The 22,180-nt window shown below is 44.8% G+C and overlaps 1 protein-coding gene across 1 annotated transcript in view; it reads right to left on the bottom strand.

The window, feature by feature from the left end:
- The window catches only part of LOC139366877 (transient receptor potential cation channel subfamily A member 1-like), an 89,327-nt gene that overhangs the window by 9,503 nt on the left and 57,644 nt on the right, over positions 1 to 22,180 (bottom strand). The window contains exon 21 of the mRNA XM_071104580.1: positions 1,936 to 2,105. Within this exon, the coding sequence (XP_070960681.1) occupies positions 1,936 to 2,105 (170 nt within the window). The remainder of the gene's footprint in view (positions 1 to 1,935; positions 2,106 to 22,180) is intronic.

The following is a 22,180-nucleotide window of genomic DNA, read 5'->3' as shown; positions in this document are numbered from 1 at the left end:
GGTGTTCAGGTCTGTGGGACCCATTTTCAATGTTTACTAAAAGAAAAATAATACAATTAATACTTTTTTTCAACCTGAGACTCATTGACCTTGGCTCATTTTCAGTGAAGAACATGTGAAATAAACACATTTCCATTGAGCGCACAAGGTACACATTTGTATTACATATGTGGTGTTTGGGTTCCACTGGACCCGAGGGTAATAAATGCGTGGAAAAGTGTGTGTGTAGGTGAAAACAAGTAAAAATGTAACACAAAGGTTTGCTGTGTGCCTTCACTCTGTCTTCCTCCTCCTTGGGCCAGCTGTTTAAAAGTACCACCAATAACCTGCCTATCTGCCTGTCTCCCTGTCTGCCTGCCTGTCTGCCTGTCATCCTGCCTGTCTGTCTGTCTCCCTGCCCGTCTCCATGTCTGCCTGTCTGTCTCCCTGCCTGCCTGTCTGTCTCCCTGCCTGCCTCCCTGTCTGTCTCCCTGCCTGTCTGCCTGTCATCCTGCCTGTCTGCCTGTCTCCCTGCCTGTCTGCCTGTCTCCCTGTCTGTCTGCCTGTCTCCCTGCCTGTCTGCATGTCTGTCTGCCTGTCTCCCTGCCTATCATCCTGCCTGTCTCCCTGTCTCCCTGCCTGTCTCCCTGTCTGCCTGTCTGTCTGCCTGCCGGTCTGCCTGTCTCCCTGCCTGTCTGCCTGTCTCCCTGCCTGTCTCCCTGCCTGTCTCCCTGCCTGTCTGTCTCCCTGCCTGTCTGTCTCCCTGCCTGTCTGTCTCCCTGCCTGTCTGTCTCCCTGCCTGTCTCCCTGTCTGCCTGTCTCCCTGCCTGTCTCCCTGCCTGTCTGCCTGTCTCCCTGCCTGTCTGTCTCCCTGCCTGTCTGTCTCCCTGCCTGCCTGTCTCCCTGCCTGCCTGTCTCTCTCCCTGCCTGTCCCGCTCCCTGTCTGTCTCCCTGTCTGTCTCCCTGCCTGTCTCCCTGCCTGTCTGTCTCCCTGCCTGTCTGTCTCCCTGCCTGTCTGTCTCCCTGCCTGTCTCCCTGTCTGTCTCTCTCCCTGCCTGCCTGTCTCTCTCCCTGCCTGTCCCGCTCCCTGTCTGTCTCCCTGTCTGTCTCCCACTTTTCTCACACTCTTTACCCTTTGTAGTGTGTGAAACAACACAATGTCTTGTGGGAACCTGCACAATGTTATTACAATACGTTATATCGATACATTTTTAAAATTCTGTATTTTTCCGCACTCTACTCCAGCCAGGTGCAAATTGGGGGAGGGACACAATAAATAAATACTGTAGCTTTGCATGTGTGGCTCCTTACACACAAACAATCAGTATGGAAAAAAAGTATCTCTGCTCAGAGGGCCTTAGAAATATGTTTTTTTGCAGAGAGAGAAGTTGGTCTTTCACCTTGGAAGATGAGGACCAACCAAATTTGCTGTTATTTGGTATATCTACTGTTCTGTACCTATCCAGGATAAATCACTGTGGAGAGAATGACATTCATAATGATGTATTTCTGTATAGTACAGATAAAGGAAGCATGATGTAACTCTGTTGCTGTAATTTCTTTATCGGATGTAAATCCACTTCACTCACTTACTATATTTCTACATTGTAGAATAATAGTGAAGACGTCAAACCTATGAAATAACATATGGAATAGGGTAGTAACACAAAAAAATAACCAAAAGAGATTTTTACAAAGTCAAGGTGTAATGTCATCGCTGTATGCTGTTATTGTGCATTGAGTTGTATGGTTCGTTAAACCAATTATTTTCGTTTTTGTTGAGTCTTAGCGTATTTGCGTTACCATGGAATGTCAATCAATCTATCAAGAAACACTGTTGATTTGTGCACTAACAATGATCAGAAAATTAACAATCTCTAAATGACAGTAAACATAATTTCTCATCTCTCTAGACAGAGACAGATGGGCTACATTGTTTGGACAGTTGGTAATTACCTTTGGAGATAGAGGAGGAAGTTAACCCATGACATGATTATGGCCAGTGCCCCAGCCTGCCAGTGCCAGGACCCCTCAGCGTTGAAGAACAGGGCGATGACGAAGAGAAGAGAGAGGATGATTGAAAACCAGTCCTGAATGTTAGAGATGTCCTTCAGGTAACTCAAACGCTATTGAGGGAAAACAAGAGAATGCTATTTACATTAAGCCGGAACTAGAACTCAGCGCCTCAGCAACCAGAGAATGTTATTTACATTAAGCCAGAACTAGAACTCAGAGCCTCAGCAACCAGAGAATGTTATTTACATTAAGCCAGAACTAGAACTCAGCGCCTCAGCAACCAGAGAATGTTATTTACATTAAGCCAGAACTAGAACTCAGCGCCTCAGCAACCAGAGAATGTTATTTACATTAAGCCAGAACTAGAACTCAGAGCCTCAGCAACCAGAGAATGTTATTTACATTAGGCCGGAAATAGAACTCAGAGCCTCAGCAACCAGAGAATGTTATTTACATTAAGCCAGAACTAGAACTCAGAGCCTCAGCAACCAGAGAATGTTATTTACATTAGGCCGGAACTAGAACTCAGAGCCTCAGCAACCAGAGAATGTTATTTACATTAGGCCGGAACTAGAACTCAGAGCCTCAGCAACCAGAGGATGTTATTTACATTAAGCCAGAACTAGAACTCAGAGCCTCAGCAACCAGAGGATGTTATTTACATTAGGCCGGAACTAGAACTCAGAGCCTCAGCAACCAGAGAATGTTATTTACATTAAGCCAGAACTAGAACTCAGAGCCTCAGCAACCAGAGAATGTTATTTACATTAGGCCGGAACTAGAACTCAGAGCCTCAGCAACCAGAGAATGTTATTTACATTAGGCCGGAACTAGAACTCAGAGCCTCAGCAACCAGAGAATGTTATTTACATTAAGCCAGAACTAGAACTGAGAGCCTCAGCAACCAGAGAATGTTATTTACATTAGGCCGGAACTAGAACTCAGAGCCTCAGCAACCAGAGAATGTTATTTACATTAGGCCGGAACTAGAACTCAGAGCCTCAGCAACCAGAGGATGTTATTTACATTAGGCCGGAACTAGAACTCAGAGCCTCAGCAACCAGAGAATGTTATTTACATTAAGCCGGAACTAGAACTCAGAGCCTCAGCAACCAGAGAATGTTATTTACATTAGGCCGGAACTAGAACTCAGAGCCTCAGCAACCAGAGAATGTTATTTACATTAAGCCAGAACTAGAACTCAGAGCCTCAGCAACCAGAGAATGTTATTTACATTAAGCCAGAACTAGAACTCAGCGCCTCAGCAACCAGAGAATGTTATTTACATTAAGCCAGAACTAGAACTCAGCGCCTGAGCAACCAGAGAATGTTATTTACATTAAGCCAGAACTAGAACTCAGAGCCTCAGCAACCAGAGGATGTTATTTACATTAGGCCGGAACTAGAACTCAGAGCCTCAGCAACCAGAGAATGTTATTTACATTAAGCCAGAACCAGAACTCAGAGCCTCAGCAACCAGAGAATGTTATTTACATTAAGCCAGAACTAGAACTCAGAGCCTCAGCAACCAGAGAATGTTATTTACATTAAGCCGGAACTAGAACTCAGAGCCTCAGCAACCAGAGAATGTTATTTTCATTAGGCCGGAACTAGAACTCAGAGCCTCAGCAACCAGAGAATGTTATTTACATTAGGCCGGAACTAGAACTCAGAGCCTCAGCAACCAGAGGATGTTATTTACATTAGGCCGGAACTAGAACTCAGAGCCTCAGCAACCAGAGAATGTTATTTACATTAGGCCGGAACTAGAACTCAGAGCCTCAGCAACCAGAGGATGTTATTTACATTAGGCCGGAACTAGAACTCAGAGCCTCAGCAACCAGAGGATGTTATTTACATTAAGCCAGAACTAGAACTCAGAGCCTCAGCAACCAGAAAATGTTATTTACATTAAGCCAGAACTAGAACTCAGAGCCTCAGCAACCAGAGAATGTTATTTACATTAAGCCAGAACTAGAACTCAGAGCCTCAGCAACCATAGAATGTTATTTACATTAAGCCAGAACTAGAACTCAGAGCCTCAGCAACCAGAGAATGTTATTTACATTAAGCCAGAACTAGAACTCAGAGCCTCAGCAACCAGAGAATGTTATTTACATTAAGCCAGAACTAGAACTCAGAGCCTCAGCAACCAGAAAATGTTATTTACATTAAGCCAGAACTAGAACTCAGAGCCTCAGCACCCAGAGAATGTTATTTACATTAAGCCAGAACTAGAACTCAGAGCCTCAGCAACCAGAGAATGTTATTTACATTAAGCCAGAACTAGAACTCAGAGCCTCAGCAACCAGAGAATGTTATTTACATTAAGCCAGAACTAGAACTCAGAGCCTCAGCAACCAGAGAATGTTATTTACATTAAGCCAGAACTAGAACTCAGCGCCTCAGCAACCAGAGAATGTTATGTACATTAAGCCAGAACTAGAACTCAGCGCCTCAGCAACCAGAGAATGTTATTTACATTAAGCCGGAACTAGAACTCAGAGCCTCAGCAACCAGAGAATGTTATTTACATTAGGCCGGAACTAGAACTCAGAGCCTCAGCAACCAGAGAATGTTATTTACATTAGGCCGGAACTAGAACTCAGAGCCTCAGCAACCAGAGGATGTTATTTACATTAGGCCGGAACTAGAACTCAGAGCCTCAGCAACCAGAGAATGTTATTTACATTAGGCCGGAACTAGAACTCAGAGCCTCAGCAACCAGAGGATGTTATTTACATTAGGCCGGAACTAGAACTCAGAGCCTCAGCAACCAGAGGATGCTATTTACATTAAGCCAGAACTAGAACTCAGAGCCTCAGCAACCAGAAAATGTTATTTACATTAAGCCAGAACTAGAACTCAGAGCCTCAGCAACCAGAGAATGTTATTTACATTAAGCCAGAACTAGAACTCAGAGCCTCAGCAACCAGAGGATGCTATTTACATTAAGCCAGAACTAGAACTCAGAGCCTCAGCAACCAGAAAATGTTATTTACATTAAGCCAGAACTAGAACTCAGAGCCTCAGCAACCAGAGAATGTTATTTACATTAAGCCAGAACTAGAACTCAGAGCCTCAGCAACCATAGAATGTTATTTACATTAAGCCAGAACTAGAACTCAGAGCCTCAGCAACCAGAGAATGTTATTTACATTAAGCCAGAACTAGAACTCAGAGCCTCAGCAACCAGAGAATGTTATTTACATTAAGCCAGAACTAGAACTCAGAGCCTCAGCAACCAGAAAATGTTATTTACATTAAGCCAGAACTAGAACTCAGAGCCTCAGCACCCAGAGAATGTTATTTACATTAAGCCAGAACTAGAACTCAGAGCCTCAGCAACCAGAGAATGTTATTTACATTAAGCCAGAACTAAAACTCAGAGCCTCAGCAACCAGAGAATGTTATTTACATTAAGCCAGAACTAGAACTCAGCGCCTCAGCAACCAGAGAATGTTATGTACATTAAGCCAGAACTAGAACTCAGCGCCTGAGCAACCAGAGAATGTTATTTACATTAAGCCAGAACTAGAACTCAGAGCCTCAGCAACCAGAGGATGTTATTTACATTAGGCCGGAACTAGAACTCAGAGCCTCAGCAACCAGAGAATGTTATTTACATTAAGAAAGAACTAGAACTCAGAGCCTCAGCAACCAGAGAATGTTATTTACATTAAGCCAGAACTAGAACTCAGAGCCTCAGCAACCAGAGAATGTTATTTACATTAGGCCGGAACTAGAACTCAGAGCCTCAGCAACCAGAGAATGTTATTTACATTAAGCCAGAACTAGAACTCAGAGCCTCAGCAACCAGAGAATGTTATTTACATTAAGCCAGAACTAGAACTCAGCGCCTCAGCAACCAGAGAATGTTATTTACATTAAGCCAGAACTAGAACTCAGCGCCTCAGCAACCAGAGAATGTTATTTACATTAAGCCAGAACTAGAACTCAGAGCCTCAGCAACCAGAGAATGTTATTTACATTAAGCCAGAACTAGAACTCAGAGCCTCAGCAACCAGAGAATGTTATTTACATTAAGCCAGAACTAGAACTCAGAGCCTCAGCAACCAGAGAATGTTATTTACATTAAGCCAGAACTAGAACTCAGAGCCTCAGCAACCAGAGAATGTTATTTACATTAGGCCGGAACTAGAACTCAGAGCCTCAGCAACCAGAGAATGTTATTTACATTAGGCCGGAACTAGAACTCAGAGCCTCAGCAACCAGAGGATGTTATTTACATTAGGCCGGAACTAGAACTCAGAGCCTCAGCAACCAGAGAATGTTATTTACATTAGGCCGGAACTAGAACTCAGAGCCTCAGCAACCAGAGAATGTTATTTACATTAGGCCGGAACTAGAACTCAGAGCCTCAGCAACCAGAGAATGTTATTTACATTAGGCCGGAACTAGAACTCAGAGCCTCAGCAACCAGAGGATGTTATTTACATTAGGCCGGAACTAGAACTCAGAGCCTCAGCAACCAGAGAATGTTATTTACATTAGGCCGGAACTAGAACTCAGAGCCTCAGCAACCAGAGGATGTTATTTACATTAGGCCGGAACTAGAACTCAGAGCCTCAGCAACCAGAAAATGTTATTTACATTAAGCCAGAACTAGAACTCAGAGCCTCAGCAACCAGAAAATGTTATTTACATTAAGCCAGAACTAGAACTCAGAGCCTCAGCAACCAGAGAATGTTATTTACATTAAGCCAGAACTAGAACTCAGAGCCTCAGCAACCAGAGAATGTTATTTACATTAAGCCAGAACTAGAACTCAGAGCCTCAGCAACCAGAGAATGTTATTTACATTAAGCCAGAACTAGAACTCAGAGCCTCAGCAACCAGAGGATGTTATTTACATTAAGCCAGAACTAGAACTCAGAGCCTCAGCAACCAGAGGATGTTATTTACATTAGGCCTGAACTAGAACTCAGAGCCTCAGCAACCAGAGGATGTTATTTACATTAGGCCGGAACTAGAACTCAGAGCCTCAGCAACCAGAGAATGTTATTTACATTAAGCCAGAACTAGAACTCAGAGCCTCAGCAACCAGAGAATGTTATTTAAATTAGGCCGGAACTAGAACTCAGAGCCTCAGCAACCAGAGAATGTTATTTACATTAGGCCAGAACTAGAACTCAGAGCCTCAGCAACCAGAGAATGTTATTTACATTAGGCCGGAACTAGAACTCAGAGCCTCAGCAACCAGAGAATGTTATTTACATTAGGCCGGAACTAGAACTCAGAGCCTCAGCAACCAGAGAATGTTATTTACATTAAGCCAGAACTAGAACTCAGAGCCTCAGCAACCAGAGGATGTTATTTACATTAAGCCAGAACTAGAACTCAGAGCCTCAGCAACCAGAGGATGTTATTTACATTAGGCCGGAACTAGAACTCAGAGCCTCAGCAACCAGAGAATGTTATTTACATTAAGCCAGAACTAGAACTCAGAGCCTCAGCAACCAGAGAATGTTATTTACATTAGGCCGGAACTAGAACTCAGAGCCTCAGCAACCAGAGAATGTTATTTACATTAGGCCGGAACTAGAACTCAGAGCCTCAGCAACCAGAGAATGTTATTTACATTAAGCCAGAACTAGAACTCAGAGCCTCAGCAACCAGAGAATGTTATTTACATTAAGCCAGAACTAGAACTCAGAGCCTCAGCAACCAGAGAATGTTATTTACATTAGGCCGGAACTAGAACTCAGAGCCTCAGCAAACAGAGAATGTTATTTACATTAGGCCAGAACTAGAACTCAGAGCCTCAGCAACCAGAGGATGTTATTTACATTAGGCCGGAACTAGAACTCAGAGCCTCAGCAACCAGAGAATGTTATTTACATTAGGCCGGAACTAGAACTCAGAGCCTCAGCAACCAGAGAATGTTATTTACATTAGGCCGGAACTAGAACTCAGAGCCTCAGCAACCAGAAAATGTTATTTACATTAGGCCGGAACTAGAACTCAGAGCCTCAGCAACCAGAGGATGTTATTTACATTAAGCCAGAACTAGAACTCAGAGCCTCAGCAACCAGAAAATGTTATTTACATTAAGCCAGAACTAGAACTCAGAGCCTCAGCAACCAGAGAATGTTATTTACATTAAGCCAGAACTAGAACTCAGAGACTCAGCAACCAGAGAATGTTATTTACATTAAGCCAGAACTAGAACTCAGAGCCTCAGCAACCAGAGAATGTTATTTACATTAAACCAGAACTAGAACTCAGAGCCTCAGCAACCAGAGAATGTTATTTACATTAAGCCAGAACTAGAATTCAGAGCCTCAGCAACCAGAAAATGTTATTTACATTAAGCCAGAACTAGAACTCAGAGCCTCAGCAACCAGAGAATGTTATTTACATTAAGCCAGAACTAGAATTCAGAGCCTCAGCAACCAGAAAATGTTATTTACATTAAGCCAGAACTAGAACTCAGAGCCTCAGCAACCAGAGAATGTTATTTACATTAAGCCAGAACTAGATCTCAGAGCCTCAGCAACCAGAGAATGTTATTTACATTAAGCCAGAACTAGAACTCAGAGCCTCAGCAACCAGAGAATGTTATTTACATTAAGCCAGAACTAGAACTCAGAGCCTCAGCAACCAGAGAATGTTATTTACATTAAGCCAGAACTAGAACTCAGAGCCTCAGCAACCAGAGGATGTTATTTACATTAGGCCGGAACTAGAACTCAGAGCCTCAGCAACCAGAGAATGTTATTTACATTAAGCCAGAACTGGAACTCAGAGCCTCAGCAACCAGAGAATGTTATTTACATTAAGCCAGAACTAGAACTCAGAGCCTCAGCAACCAGAGAATGTTATTTACATTAGGCCGGAACTAGAACTCAGAGCCTCAGCAACCAGAGAATGTTATTTACATTAGGCCGGAACTAGAACTCAGAGCCTCAGCAACCAGAGAATGTTATTTGCATTAAGCCAGAACTAGAACTCAGAGCCTCAGCAACCAGAGGATGTTATTTACATTAAGCCAGAACTAGAACTCAGAGCCTCAGCAACCAGAAAATGTTATTTACATTAAGCCAGAACTAGAACTCAGAGCCTCAGCAACCAGAGAATGTTATTTACATTAGGCCGGAACTAAAACTCAGAGCCTCAGCAACCAGAGAATGTTATTTACATTAAGCCAGAACTAGAACTCAGAGCCTCAGCAACCAGAGAATGTTATTTACATTAAGCCAGAACTAGAACTCAGAGCCTCAGCAACCAGAGAATGTTATTTACATTAGGCCGGAACTAGAACTCAGAGCCTCAGCAACCAGAGGATGTTATTTACATTAAGCCAGAACTAGAACTCAGAGCCTCAGCAACCAGAGGATGTTATTTACATTAGGCCGGAACTAGAACTCAGAGCCTCAGCAACCAGAGAATGTTATTTACATTAAGCCAGAACTAGAACTCAGAGCCTCAGCAACCAGAGAATGTTATTTACATTAGGCCGGAACTAGAACTCAGAGCCTCAGCAACCAGAGAATGTTATTTACATTAGGCCGGAACTAGAACTCAGAGCCTCAGCAACCAGAGAATGTTATTTACATTAAGCCAGAACTAGAACTCAGAGCCTCAGCAACCAGAGAATGTTATTTACATTAAGCCAGAACTAGAACTCAGAGCCTCAGCAACCAGAGAATGTTATTTACATCAGGCCGGAACTAGAACTCAGAGCCTCAGCAACCAGAGAATGTTATTTACATTAGGCCGGAACTAGAACTCAGAGCCTCAGCAACCAGAGAATGTTATTTACATTAGGCCGGAACTAGAACTCAGAGCCTCAGCAACCAGAGAATGTTATTTACATTAGGCCGGAACTAGAACTCAGAGCCTCAGCAACCAGAGAATGTTATTTACATTAGGCCGGAACTAGAACTCAGAGCCTCAGCAACCAGAGAATGTTATTTACATTAGGCCGGAACTAGAACTCAGAGCCTCAGCAACCAGAGGATGTTATTTACATTAAGCCAGAACTAGAACTCAGAGCCTCAGCAACCAGAAAATGTTATTTACATTAAGCCAGAACTAGAACTCAGAGCCTCAGCAACCAGAGAATGTTATTTACATTAAGCCAGAACTAGAACTCAGAGCCTCAGCAACCAGAGAATGTTATTTACATTAAGCCAGAACTAGAACTCAGAGCCTCAGCAACCAGAGAATGTTATTTACATTAAACCAGAACTAGAACTCAGAGCCTCAGCAACCAGAGAATGTTATTTACATTAAGCCAGAACTAGAATTCAGAGCCTCAGCAACCAGAAAATGTTATTTACATTAAGCCAGAACTAGAACTCAGAGCCTCAGCAACCAGAGAATGTTATTTACATTAAGCCAGAACTAGAATTCAGAGCCTCAGCAACCAGAAAATGTTATTTACATTAAGCCAGAACTAGAACTCAGAGCCTCAGCAACCAGAGAATGTTATTTACATTAAGCCAGAACTAGATCTCAGAGCCTCAGCAACCAGAGAATGTTATTTACATTAAGCCAGAACTAGAACTCAGAGCCTCAGCAACCAGAGAATGTTATTTACATTAAGCCAGAACTAGAACTCAGAGCCTCAGCAACCAGAGAATGTTATTTACATTAAGCCAGAACTAGAACTCAGAGCCTCAGCAACCAGAGGATGTTATTTACATTAGGCCGGAACTAGAACTCAGAGCCTCAGCAACCAGAGAATGTTATTTACATTAAGCCAGAACTGGAACTCAGAGCCTCAGCAACCAGAGAATGTTATTTACATTAAGCCAGAACTAGAACTCAGAGCCTCAGCAACCAGAACCAGAATGTTATTTACATTAGGCCGGAACTAGAACTCAGAGCCTCAGCAACCAGAGAATGTTATTTACATTAGGCCGGAACTAGAACTCAGAGCCTCAGCAACCAGAGAATGTTATTTGCATTAAGCCAGAACTAGAACTCAGAGCCTCAGCAACCAGAGGATGTTATTTACATTAAGCCAGAACTAGAACTCAGAGCCTCAGCAACCAGAAAATGTTATTTACATTAAGCCAGAACTAGAACTCAGAGCCTCAGCAACCAGAGAATGTTATTTACATTAGGCCGGAACTAAAACTCAGAGCCTCAGCAACCAGAGAATGTTATTTACATTAAGCCAGAACTAGAACTCAGAGCCTCAGCAACCAGAGAATGTTATTTACATTAAGCCAGAACTAGAACTCAGAGCCTCAGCAACCAGAGAATGTTATTTACATTAGGCCGGAACTAGAACTCAGAGCCTCAGCAACCAGAGGATGTTATTTACATTAAGCCAGAACTAGAACTCAGAGCCTCAGCAACCAGAGGATGTTATTTACATTAGGCCGGAACTAGAACTCAGAGCCTCAGCAACCAGAGAATGTTATTTACATTAAGCCAGAACTAGAACTCAGAGCCTCAGCAACCAGAGAATGTTATTTACATTAGGCCGGAACTAGAACTCAGAGCCTCAGCAACCAGAGAATGTTATTTACATTAGGCCGGAACTAGAACTCAGAGCCTCAGCAACCAGAGAATGTTATTTACATTAAGCCAGAACTAGAACTCAGAGCCTCAGCAACCAGAGAATGTTATTTACATTAAGCCAGAACTAGAACTCAGAGCCTCAGCAACCAGAGAATGTTATTTACATTAGGCCGGAACTAGAACTCAGAGCCTCAGCAACCAGAGAATGTTATTTACATTAGGCCGGAACTAGAACTCAGAGCCTCAGCAACCAGAGAATGTTATTTACATTAAGCCAGAACTAGAACTCAGAGCCTCAGCAACCAGAGAATGTTATTTACATTAAGCCAGAACTAGAACTCAGAGCCTCAGCAACCAGAGAATGTTATTTACATCAGGCCGGAACTAGAACTCAGAGCCTCAGCAACCAGAGAATGTTATTTACATTAGGCCGGAACTAGAACTCAGAGCCTCAGCAACCAGAGGATGTTATTTACATTAGGCCGGAACTAGAACTCAGCGCCTCAGCAACCAGATAATGTTATTTACATTAAGCCAGAACTAGAACTCAGCGCCTCAGCAAACAGAGAATGTTATTTACATTAAGCCAGATCTAGAACTCAGAGCCTCAGCAACCAGAGAATGTTATTTACATTAAGCCAGAACTAGAACTCAGCGCCTCAGCAACCAGAGAATGTTATTTACATTAAGCCAGAACTAGAACTCAGCGCCTCAGCAACCAGAGAATGTTATTTACATTAAAGCCAGAACTAGAACTCAGAGTCTCAGCAACCAGAGAATGTTATTTACATTAAGCCAGAACTAGAACTCAGCGTCTCAGCAACCAGAGAATGTTATTTACATTAAGCCAGAACTAGAACTCAGAGCCTCAGCAACCAGAGAATGTTATTTACATTAGAATGGGAACTAGAACTCAAGAGTCTCAGCAACCACTTGACTTTAATGTGTGAGTTATAACACTTTCTTTGAGTGTTTCTCAAATTAGGATTTGGCCTTTAAATTATGTAGTTTACTGAACACACCTTTCACTGCTTTTGAATTACATAACTCAGTTGAATGTACTGACTAAGTCACTCTGGATGAGAGCATCTGCTATTTTTTTTTTAACCTTAATTTAACTAGGCAAGCCTAGGAACAGTGAGTTAACTGCCTTGTTCAGGGGCAGAACGACAGATTTGTCATTCGGGGATTCAAACTTGCAACCTTTCGGTTACTAGCCCAACACTCTAACCACTATGCTACCCTGCAGCCGTTTTATGACCAAAATGTAAATGTACCTAGTAGATCCAGGTGCAGACCGATATTCCAACCTTTCAAACAGATTTCTGTATAAATGCCCTATTACAGAATGCTCTTGACACCACCAAGGTTGGTTGTGTCATGATTCATCATGATGAGTGATGGTCTGCATGTCCTCCACTCGCTCATACTATGTGAAGGTTTCACCACGCTACACATTCAGTACCAGTCAACAGTTCAGACACACCTACTCTTTCAAGGGTTTTTCGTTATTTTTACTATTTTCTACATTGTAGAATAATAGTGAAGACATCAAAACTATGAAATAACATATGGAATAGGGTAGTAACCCAAAACAATTGTTCAACAAATCAAAATATATTTTATATTTAAGATTTTTCAAAGTCGCTACCCTTTGCCTTGATGACAGCATTCTCTCAACCAGCTTCACCTGGAATGCTTTTCCAACAGTCTTGAAGGAGTTCCCAGATATGCTGACCACTTGTTGGCTGCTTTTCCTTCACTTTGCGTCCAACTCATCCCAAATAATATCAATTGGGTTGAGGTCGGGTGATTGTGGAGGCCAGGTCATCTGATTCAGCACTCCATCTCTCCCCTTCTTGGTCAAACAGCCCTTACACAGCCTGGAGGTGTAACGGCTCTCGTTTGTAGAAGGAAGAGTGGACCAAGGCGCAGCTTGTAGAAGGAAGAGTGGACCAAGGTGCAGCTTGTAGAAGGAAGAGTGGACCAAGGCGCAGCGTGGTAGAAGGAAGAGTGGACCAAGGTGCAGCTTGTAGAAGGAAGAGTGGACCAAGGTGCAGCTTGTAGAAGGAAGAGTGGACCAAGGCGCAGCGTGGTAGAAGAAAGAGTGGACCAAGGCGCAGCTTGTAGAAGGAAGAGTGGACCAAAGTGCAGCGTGGTAGAAGGAAGAGTGGACCAAGGTGCAGCGTGTTAGAAGGAAGAGTGGGCCAAGGTGCAACTTGTAGAAGGAAGAGTGGACCAAGGTGCAGCGTGGTAGAAGGAAGAGTGGACCAAGGTGCAGCTTGTAGAAGGAAGAGTGGACCAAGGTGCAGCTTGTAGAAGGAAGAGGGGACCAAGGCGCAGCGTGGTAGAAGGACGATTGGACCAAGGCGCAGCGTGATAGAAGGAAGAGTGGACCAAGGTGCAGTGTGGTAGAAGGAAGAGTGGACCAAGGTGCAGCGTGGTAGAAGGACGAGTGGACCAAGGTGCAGCGTGGTAGAAGGAAGAGTGGACCAAGGTGCAGCGTGGTAGAAGGAAGAGTGGACCAAGGCGCAGCGTGGTAGAAGGAAGAGTGGACCAAGGTGCAGCGTGGTAGAAGGAAGAGTGGACCAAGGTGCAGCGTGGTAGAAGGACGAGTGGACCAAGGTGCAGCGTGGTAGAAGGAAGAGTGGACCAAGGCGCAGCGTGGTAGAAAGACGAGTGGACCAAGGTGCAGCGTAGTAGATGGACGAGTGGACCAAGGCGCAGCGTGGTAGAAGGACGAGTGGACCAAGGTGCAGCGTGGTAGAAGGAAGAGTGGACCAAGGTGCAGCGTGGTAGAAGGAAGAGTGGACCAAGGCGCAGCGTGGTAGAAGGAAGAGTGGACCAAGGTGCAGCGTGGTAGAAGGAAGAGTGGACCAAGGTGCAGCGTGGTAGAAGGACGAGTGGACCAAGGTGCAGCGTGGTAGAAGGAAGAGTGGACCAAGGTGCAGCGTGGTAGAAGGAAGAGTGGACCAAGGTGCAGCGTGATAGAAGGAAGAGTGGACCAAGGTGCAGCGTGGTAGAAGGACGAGTGGACCAAGGCGCAGCGTGGTAGAAGGACGAGTGGACCAAGGCGCAGCGTGGTAGAAGGACGAGTAGACCAAGGCGCAGCGTGGTAGAAGGACGATTGGACCAAGGCGCAGCGTGATAGAAGGAAGAGTGGACCAAGGTGCAGTGTGGTAGAAGGAAGAGTGGACCAAGGTGCAGCGTGGTAGAAGGACGAGTGGACCAAGGTGCAGCGTGGTAGAAGGAAGAGTGGACCAAGGTGCAGCGTGGTAGAAGGAAGAGTGGACCAAGGTGCAGCGTGGTAGAAGGAAGAGTGGACCAAGGTGCAGCGTGGTAGAAGGAAGAGTGGACCAAGGTGCAGCGTGGTAGAAGGACGAGTGGACCAAGGTGCAGCGTGGTAGAAGGAAGAGTGGACCAAGGCGCAGCGTGGTAGAAAGACGAGTGGACCAAGGTGCAGCGTAGTAGATGGACGAGTGGACCAAGGCGCAGCGTGGTAGAAGGACGAGTGGACCAAGGTGCAGCGTGATAGAAGGAAGAGTGGACCAAGGTGCAGCGTGGTAGAAGGACGAGTGGACCAAGGCGCAGCGTGGTAGAAGGACGAGTGGACCAAGGCGCAGCGTGGTAGAAGGACGAGTAGACCAAGGCGCAGCGTGGTAGAAGGACGATTGGACCAAGGCGCAGCGTGATAGAAGGAAGAGTGGACCAAGGTGCAGTGTGGTAGAAGGAAGAGTGGACCAAGGTGCAGCGTGGTAGAAGGACGAGTGGACCAAGGTGCAGCGTGGTAGAAGGAAGAGTGGACCAAGGTGCAGCGTGGTAGAAGGAAGAGTGGACCAAGGCGCAGCGTGGTAGAAGGAAGAGTGGACCAAGGTGCAGCGTGGTAGAAGGAAGAGTGGACCAAGGTGCAGCGTGGTAGAAGGACGAGTGGACCAAGGTGCAGCGTGGTAGAAGGAAGAGTGGACCAAGGCGCAGCGTGGTAGAAAGACGAGTGGACCAAGGTGCAGCGTAGTAGATGGACGAGTGGACCAAGGCGCAGCGTGGTAGAAGGACGAGTGGACCAAGGTGCAGCGTGATAGAAGGAAGAGTGGACCAAGGTGCAGCGTGGTAGAAGGACGAGTGGACCAAGGCGCAGCGTGGTAGAAGGACGAGTGGACCAAGGCGCAGCGTGGTAGAAGGACGAGTAGACCAAGGCGCAGCGTGGTAGAAGGACGATTGGACCAAGGCGCAGCGTGATAGAAGGAAGAGTGGACCAAGGTGCAGTGTGGTAGAAGGAAGAGTGGACCAAGGTGCAGCGTGGTAGAAGGACGAGTGGACCAAGGTGCAGCGTGGTAGAAGGAAGAGTGGACCAAGGTGCAGCGTGGTAGAAGGAAGAGTGGACCAAGGCGCAGCGTGGTAGAAGGAAGAGTGGACCAAGGTGCAGCGTGGTAGAAGGAAGAGTGGACCAAGGTGCAGCGTGGTAGAAGGACGAGTGGACCAAGGTGCAGCGTGGTAGAAGGAAGAGTGGACCAAGGTGCAGCGTGGTAGAAGGAAGAGTGGACCAAGGCGCAGCGTGGTAGAAGGAAGAGTGGACCAAGGTGCAGCGTGGTAGAAGGACGAGTGGACCAAGGCACAGCGTGGTAGAAGGACGAGTGGACCAAGGCGCAGCGTGGTAGAAGGAAGAGTGGACCGAAGGTGCAGCGTGGTAGAAAGACGAGTGGACCAAGGTGCAGCATGGTAGAAGGAAGAGTGGACCAAGGTGCAGCGTGGTAGAAGGAAGAGTGGACCAAGGTGCAGCGTGGTAGAAGGAAGAGTGGACCAAGGTGCAGCGTGGTAGAAGGAAGAGTGGACCAAGGTGCAGCGTGGTAGGCGTACATCGTCTTTTTATTGATGACACAAAAACAAAATAACAAAGACAAAAAGGAAAGCGAACAGTTCCGTCAGGCACAGACACTAAACAGAAAACCTGATCCCACAAAACCCAAAAGGAAAATGACAACTTATATATGATCCCCAATCAGAGACAACGATAGACAGCTGCCTCTGATTGGGAACCACAAAGAAATAGAGAACATAGACTTTCCCACCAACATAGACTTACCCACACCCTGACCAAACATAGAGAATAATAAGGATCTCAGGTCAGGGCGTGACAGGAGGTGTGTTGGATCATTGTCCTGTTGAAAAACTAATTATAGTTCTACTAATCACAAACCAGATGGGATGGTGTATTACTGGAGAATGCTGTGGTAGCCATGCTGGTTAAGTGTGCCTTGAATTCTAAATAAATTACAGACTGTGTCACCAGCAAAGCACCCCCACACCTTCACACCTCCTCCTCCATGCTTCACAGTAGGAACCACACATGAGGAGATCATCCGTTCACCTACTCTGCGTCTCTAAAGACATGGCGGTTGGAACCAAAAATCCCAAATTTGGACTCATCAGACCAAAGGACAGATTTCCACCGGTCTAATGTTCATTGCTCGTGTTTCTTGGCCCGTGCAAGTCTCTTCTTATTTTTGGTATCCTTTAGTAGTGGTTTCTTTGCAGCAATTTGACCATGAATGCCTGATTCATGCAGTCTCTGAACAGTTGATGTTGAGATGTGACTGTTACTTGAACTCTGTGAAACATTTTTTGGGGTTGCTATTTCTGAGGCTGGGAACTCTAATAAACATGTCCTCTGCTGCAGAGGTAACTCTGGGTCCTCCTTTCCTGTCACAGTTCTCATGAGAGCCAGTTTCATCTTAGCGCTTGATGTATTTTTGCTACTGTGCTTGAAGAAACTTTCAAAGTTCTTGAAATTTTCCAGATTGAGTGACGTTCATGTCTTAATAAAGTAATGATGGACTGTCGTTTCTCTTTGCTTATTTGAGCTGTTCTTGCTATAATATACGGACTTGGTCTTTTTCCAAATAGGGCTATCTTCTGTATACCACCCCTACCAGGTCACAACACCAGAAGAGGACTGGCCACTCCAAGGAGACTGGTTCCTCTCTAGGTTTCTTCATCTTGTCAGATGTTTTAATAACAATGGAGTATCCTAAAGCAACAATTCTCAGCTGGTGAGTCGCGACCCAAATTTGGTTTGAGGAAGGTTTTGAATGGGTCTGGTGTGCCTGAGTTAAAAAATATATATATATATTTTTTAATGTTTTCATGAAAAAATACTCTAAATACTTAAACTAGGCAGAATGTGTGTAGAAATGCTAATTAATTATCATACATTTTCTCTTCAATCACAGCATTTAAATGTAGAGCTTTTAGCAGTTCTATTTTGGTTGATTTTGTGTCTCAATCCAGTGAGTTTAATAACATTCTTCATGAGGAATATGGGAAACATTTAAACAGGTGGGAATGCTGTTCCCTTGTCATATAAATGCAACATTTACTATCAAAATACCATTAAAAATAGTTTTTTTGTGATGCAAATATTGGGTTGCGAATGAGACAACCTGTTTTACTTTGGGTCCCAAGGAAAAATCAGTTGTGAACCACTGTGTTAAGGCCAGGCTGTGTCCATGTGTCTTAAAGCCAGGCTGTCTCCATGTGTCTTAAAGCCAGGCTGTGTCCATGTGTCTTAAAGCCAGGCTGTCTCCATGTGTCTTAAAGCCAGCCTGTGTCCATGTGTCTTAAGGCCAGGCTGTGTCCATGTGTCTTAAAGCCAGGCTGTCTCCATGTGTCTTAAGGCCAGGCTGTGTCCATGTGTCTTAAGGCCAGGCTGTGTCTAGGTATCTTAAAGCCAGACTGTGTCCATGTGTCTTAAAGCCAGGCTGTGTCTAGGTATCTTAAAGCCAGGCTGTGTCTAGGTATCTTAAAGCCAGGTTGTGTCTAGGTATCTTAAAGCCAGGCTGTGTCTAGGTATCGTAAAGCCAGCCTGTGTCTAGGTATCGTAAAGCCAGGCTGTGTCCAGGTATCGTAAAGCCAGGCTGTCTCCATGTGTCTTAAAGCCAGGCTGTCTCCATGTGTCTTAAAGCCAGGCTGTCTCCATGTGTCTTAAAGCCAGGCTGTCTCCATGTGTCTTAAAGCCAGGCTGTCTCCATGTGTCTTAAAGCCAGGCTGTGTCTAGGTATCTTAAAGCCAGGCTGTGTCTAGGTATCTTAAAGCCAGGCTGTGTCTAGGTATCTTAAAGCCAGGCTGTGTCTAGGTATCTTAAAGCCAGGCTGTGTCTAGGTATCTTAAAGCCAGGCTGTGTCTAGGTATCTTAAAGCCAGGCTGTGTCTAGGTATCTTAAAGCCAGGCTGTGTCTAGGTATCTTAAAGCCAGGCTGTGTCTAGGTATCTTAAAGCCAGGCTGTGTCGATGTGTCTTAAAGCCAGGCTGTGTCCATGTGTCTTAAAACCAGGCTGTGTCTAGGTATCTTAAAGCCAGGCTGTGTCTAGGTATCTTAAAGCCAGGCTGTGTCTAGGTATCTTAAAGCCAGGCTGTGTCTAGGTATCTTAAAGCCAGGCTTTGTCTAGGTATCTTAAAGCCAGGCTATGTCGATGTATCTTAAAGCCAGGCTGTGTCTAGGTATCTTAAAGCCAGGCTGTGTCGATGTATCTTAAAGCCAGGCTGTGTCTAGGTATCTTAAAGCCAGGCTGTGTCTAGGTATCTTAAAGCCAGGCTGTCTCCATGTGTCTTAAAGCCAGGCTGTGTCTAGGTATCTTAAAGCCAGGCTGTGTCTAGGTATCTTAAAGCCAGGCTGTGTCTAGGTATCTTAAAGCCAGGCTGTGTCTAGGTATCTTAAAGCCAGGCTGTGTCGATGTATCTTAAAGCCAGGCTGTGTCAATGTGTCTTAAAGCCAGGCTGTGTCCATGTGTCTTAAAACCAGGCTGTGTCTAGGTATCTTAAAGCCAGGCTGTGTCTAGGTATCTTAAAGCCAGGCTGTGTCTAGGTATCTTAAAGCCAGGCTGTGTCTAGGTACAGTGCCTTGCGAAAGTATTCGGCCCCCTTGAACTTTGCGACCTTTTCCCACATTTCAGGCTTCAAACATAAAGATATAAAACTGTATTTTTTTGTGAAGAATCAACAACAAGTGGGACACAATCATGAAATGGAACGACATTTATTGGATATTTAAAACTTTTTTAACAAATCAAAAACTGAAAAATTGGGCGTGCAAAATTATTCAGCCCCTTTACTTTCAGTGCTGCAAACTCTCTCCAGAAGTTCAGTGAGGATCTCTGAATGATCCAATGTTGACCTAAATGACTAATGATAAATACAATCCACCTGTGTGTAATCAAGTCTCCGTATAAATGCACCTGCACTGTGATAGTCTCAGAGGTCCGTCAAAAGCGCAGAGAGCATCATGAAGAACAAGGAACACACCAGGCAGGTCCGAGATACTGTTGTGAAGAAGTTTAAAGCCGGATTTGGATACAAAAATATTTCCCAAGCTTTAAACATCCCAAGGAGCACTGTGCAAGCGATAATATTGAAATTGAAGGAGTATCAGACCACTGCAAATCTACCAAGACCTGGCCGTCCCTCTAAACTTTCAGCTCATACAAGGAGAAGACTGATCAGAGATGCAGCCAAGAGGCTCATGATCACTCTGGATGAACTGCAGAGATCTACAGCTGAGGTGGGAGACTCTGTCCATAGGACAACAATCAGTCGTATATTGCACAAATCTGGCCTTTATGGAAGAGTGGCAAGAAGAAAGCCATTTCTTAAAGATATCCATAAAAAGTGTCGTTTAAAGTTTGCCACAAGCCACCTGGGAGACACACCAAACATGTGGAAGAAGGTGCTCAGGTCAGATGAAACCAAAATTGAACTTTTTGGCAACAATGCAAAACGTTATGTTTGGCGTAAAAGCAACACAGCTGAACACACCATCCCCACTGTCAAACATGGTGGTGGCAGCATCATGGTTTGGGCCTGCTTTTCTTCAGCAGGGACAGGGAAGATGGTTAAAATTGATGGGAAGATGGATGGAGCCAAATACAGGACCATTCTGGAAGAAAACCTGATGGAGTCTGCAAAAGACCTGAGACTGGGACGGAGATTTGTCTTCCAACAAGACAATGATCCAAAACATAAAGCAAAATCTACAATGGAATGGTTCAAAAATAAACATATCCAGGTGTTAGAATGGCCAAGTCAAAGTCCAGACCTGAATCCAATAGAGAATCTGTGGAAAGAACTGAAAACTGCTGTTCACAAATGCTCTCCATCCAACCTCACTGAGCTCGAGCTGTTTTGCAAGGAGGAATGGGAAAAAATTTCAGTCTCTCGATGTGCAAAGCTGATAGAGACATACCCCAAGTGACTTACAGCTGTAATCTCAGCAAAAGGTGGCGCTACAAAGTATTAACTTAAGGGGGCTGAATAATTTTGCACGCCCAATTTTTCAGTTTTTGATTTGTTAAAAAAGTTTGAAATATCCAATAAATGTCGTTCCACTTCATGATTGTGTCCCACTTGTTGTTGATTCTTCACAAAAAAAATACAGTTTTTATATCTTTATGTTTGAAGCCTGAAATGTGGCAAAAGGTCGCAAAGTTCAAGGGGGCCGAATACTTTCGCAAGGCACTGTATCTTAAAGCCAGGCTTTGTCTAGGTATCTTAAAGCCAGGCTGTGTCTAGGTATATTTAAGCCAGGCTATGTCGATGTATCTTAAAGCCAGGCTGTGTCTAGGTATCTTAAAGCCAGGCTGTGTCGATGTATCTTAAAGCCAGGCTGTGTCTAGGTATCTTAAAGCCAGGCTGTCTCCATGTGTCTTAAAGCCAGGCTGTCTCCATGTGTCTTAAAGCCAGGCTGTGTCTAGGTATCTTAAAGCCAGGCTGTGTCTAGGTATCTTAAAGCCAGGCTGTGTCTAGGTATCTTAAAGCCAGGCTGTGTCTAGGTATCTTAAAGCCAGGCTGTGTCTAGGTATCTTAAAGCCAGGCTGTGTCTAGGTATCTTAAAGCCAGGCTGTGTCTAGGTATCTTAAAGCCAGGCTGTGTCTAGGTATCTTAAAGCCAGGCTGTGTCCATGTATCTTAAAGCCAGGCTGTGTCCATGTGTCTTAAAAGCCAGGCTGTGTCTAGGTATCTTAAAGCCAGGCTGTGTCTAGGTATCTTAAAGCCAGGCTGTGTCTAGGTATCTTAAAGCCAGGCTGTGTCCATGTATCTTAAAGCCAGGCTGTGTCCATGTGTCTTAAAGCCAGGCTGTGTCCATGTGTCCTAAAGCCAGGCTGTGTCTAGGTATCTTAAAGCCAGGCTGTGTCTAGGTATCGCTGTTCCATGTACCTTAAAGCCAGGCTGTGTCAATGTGTCTTAAAGCCAGCCTGTGTCCATGTGTCTTAAAGCCAGGCTGTGTCCATGTGTCTTAAAGCCAGGCTGTGTCCATGTGTCTTAAAGCCAGGCTGTGTCCATGTGTCTTAAAGCCAGGCTGTGTCCATGTATCTTAAAGCCAGGCTGTGTTCATGTGTCTTAAAGCCAGCCTGTTCCATGTGTCTTAAAGCCAGGCTGTGTCCCTGTGTCTTAAAGCCAGGCTGTGTTCATGTGTCTTAAAGCCAGGCTGTGTCCATGTGTCTTAAAGCCAGGCTGTCTCCATGTGTCTTAAAGCCAGGCTGTGTCCATGTGTCTTAAAGCCAGCCTGTGTGCATGTGTCTTAAAGCCAGGTTGTGTCCATGTGTCTTAAAGCCAGGCTGTCTCCATACTGTATGTCCCATATCATGTATTACATGTATCCACAAAACACCTCTGCACTCTTTATTTCTCAGGAGGAGTGGA

Source organism: Oncorhynchus clarkii, chromosome 15 (genome assembly GCF_045791955.1).
Source record: "Oncorhynchus clarkii lewisi isolate Uvic-CL-2024 chromosome 15, UVic_Ocla_1.0, whole genome shotgun sequence".
Classification (NCBI taxonomy): domain Eukaryota; kingdom Metazoa; phylum Chordata; class Actinopteri; order Salmoniformes; family Salmonidae; genus Oncorhynchus; species Oncorhynchus clarkii.
The sequence above is the reverse complement of the archived record's forward strand: the minus strand, read 5'-3'. Positions and strand labels throughout refer to the sequence as shown.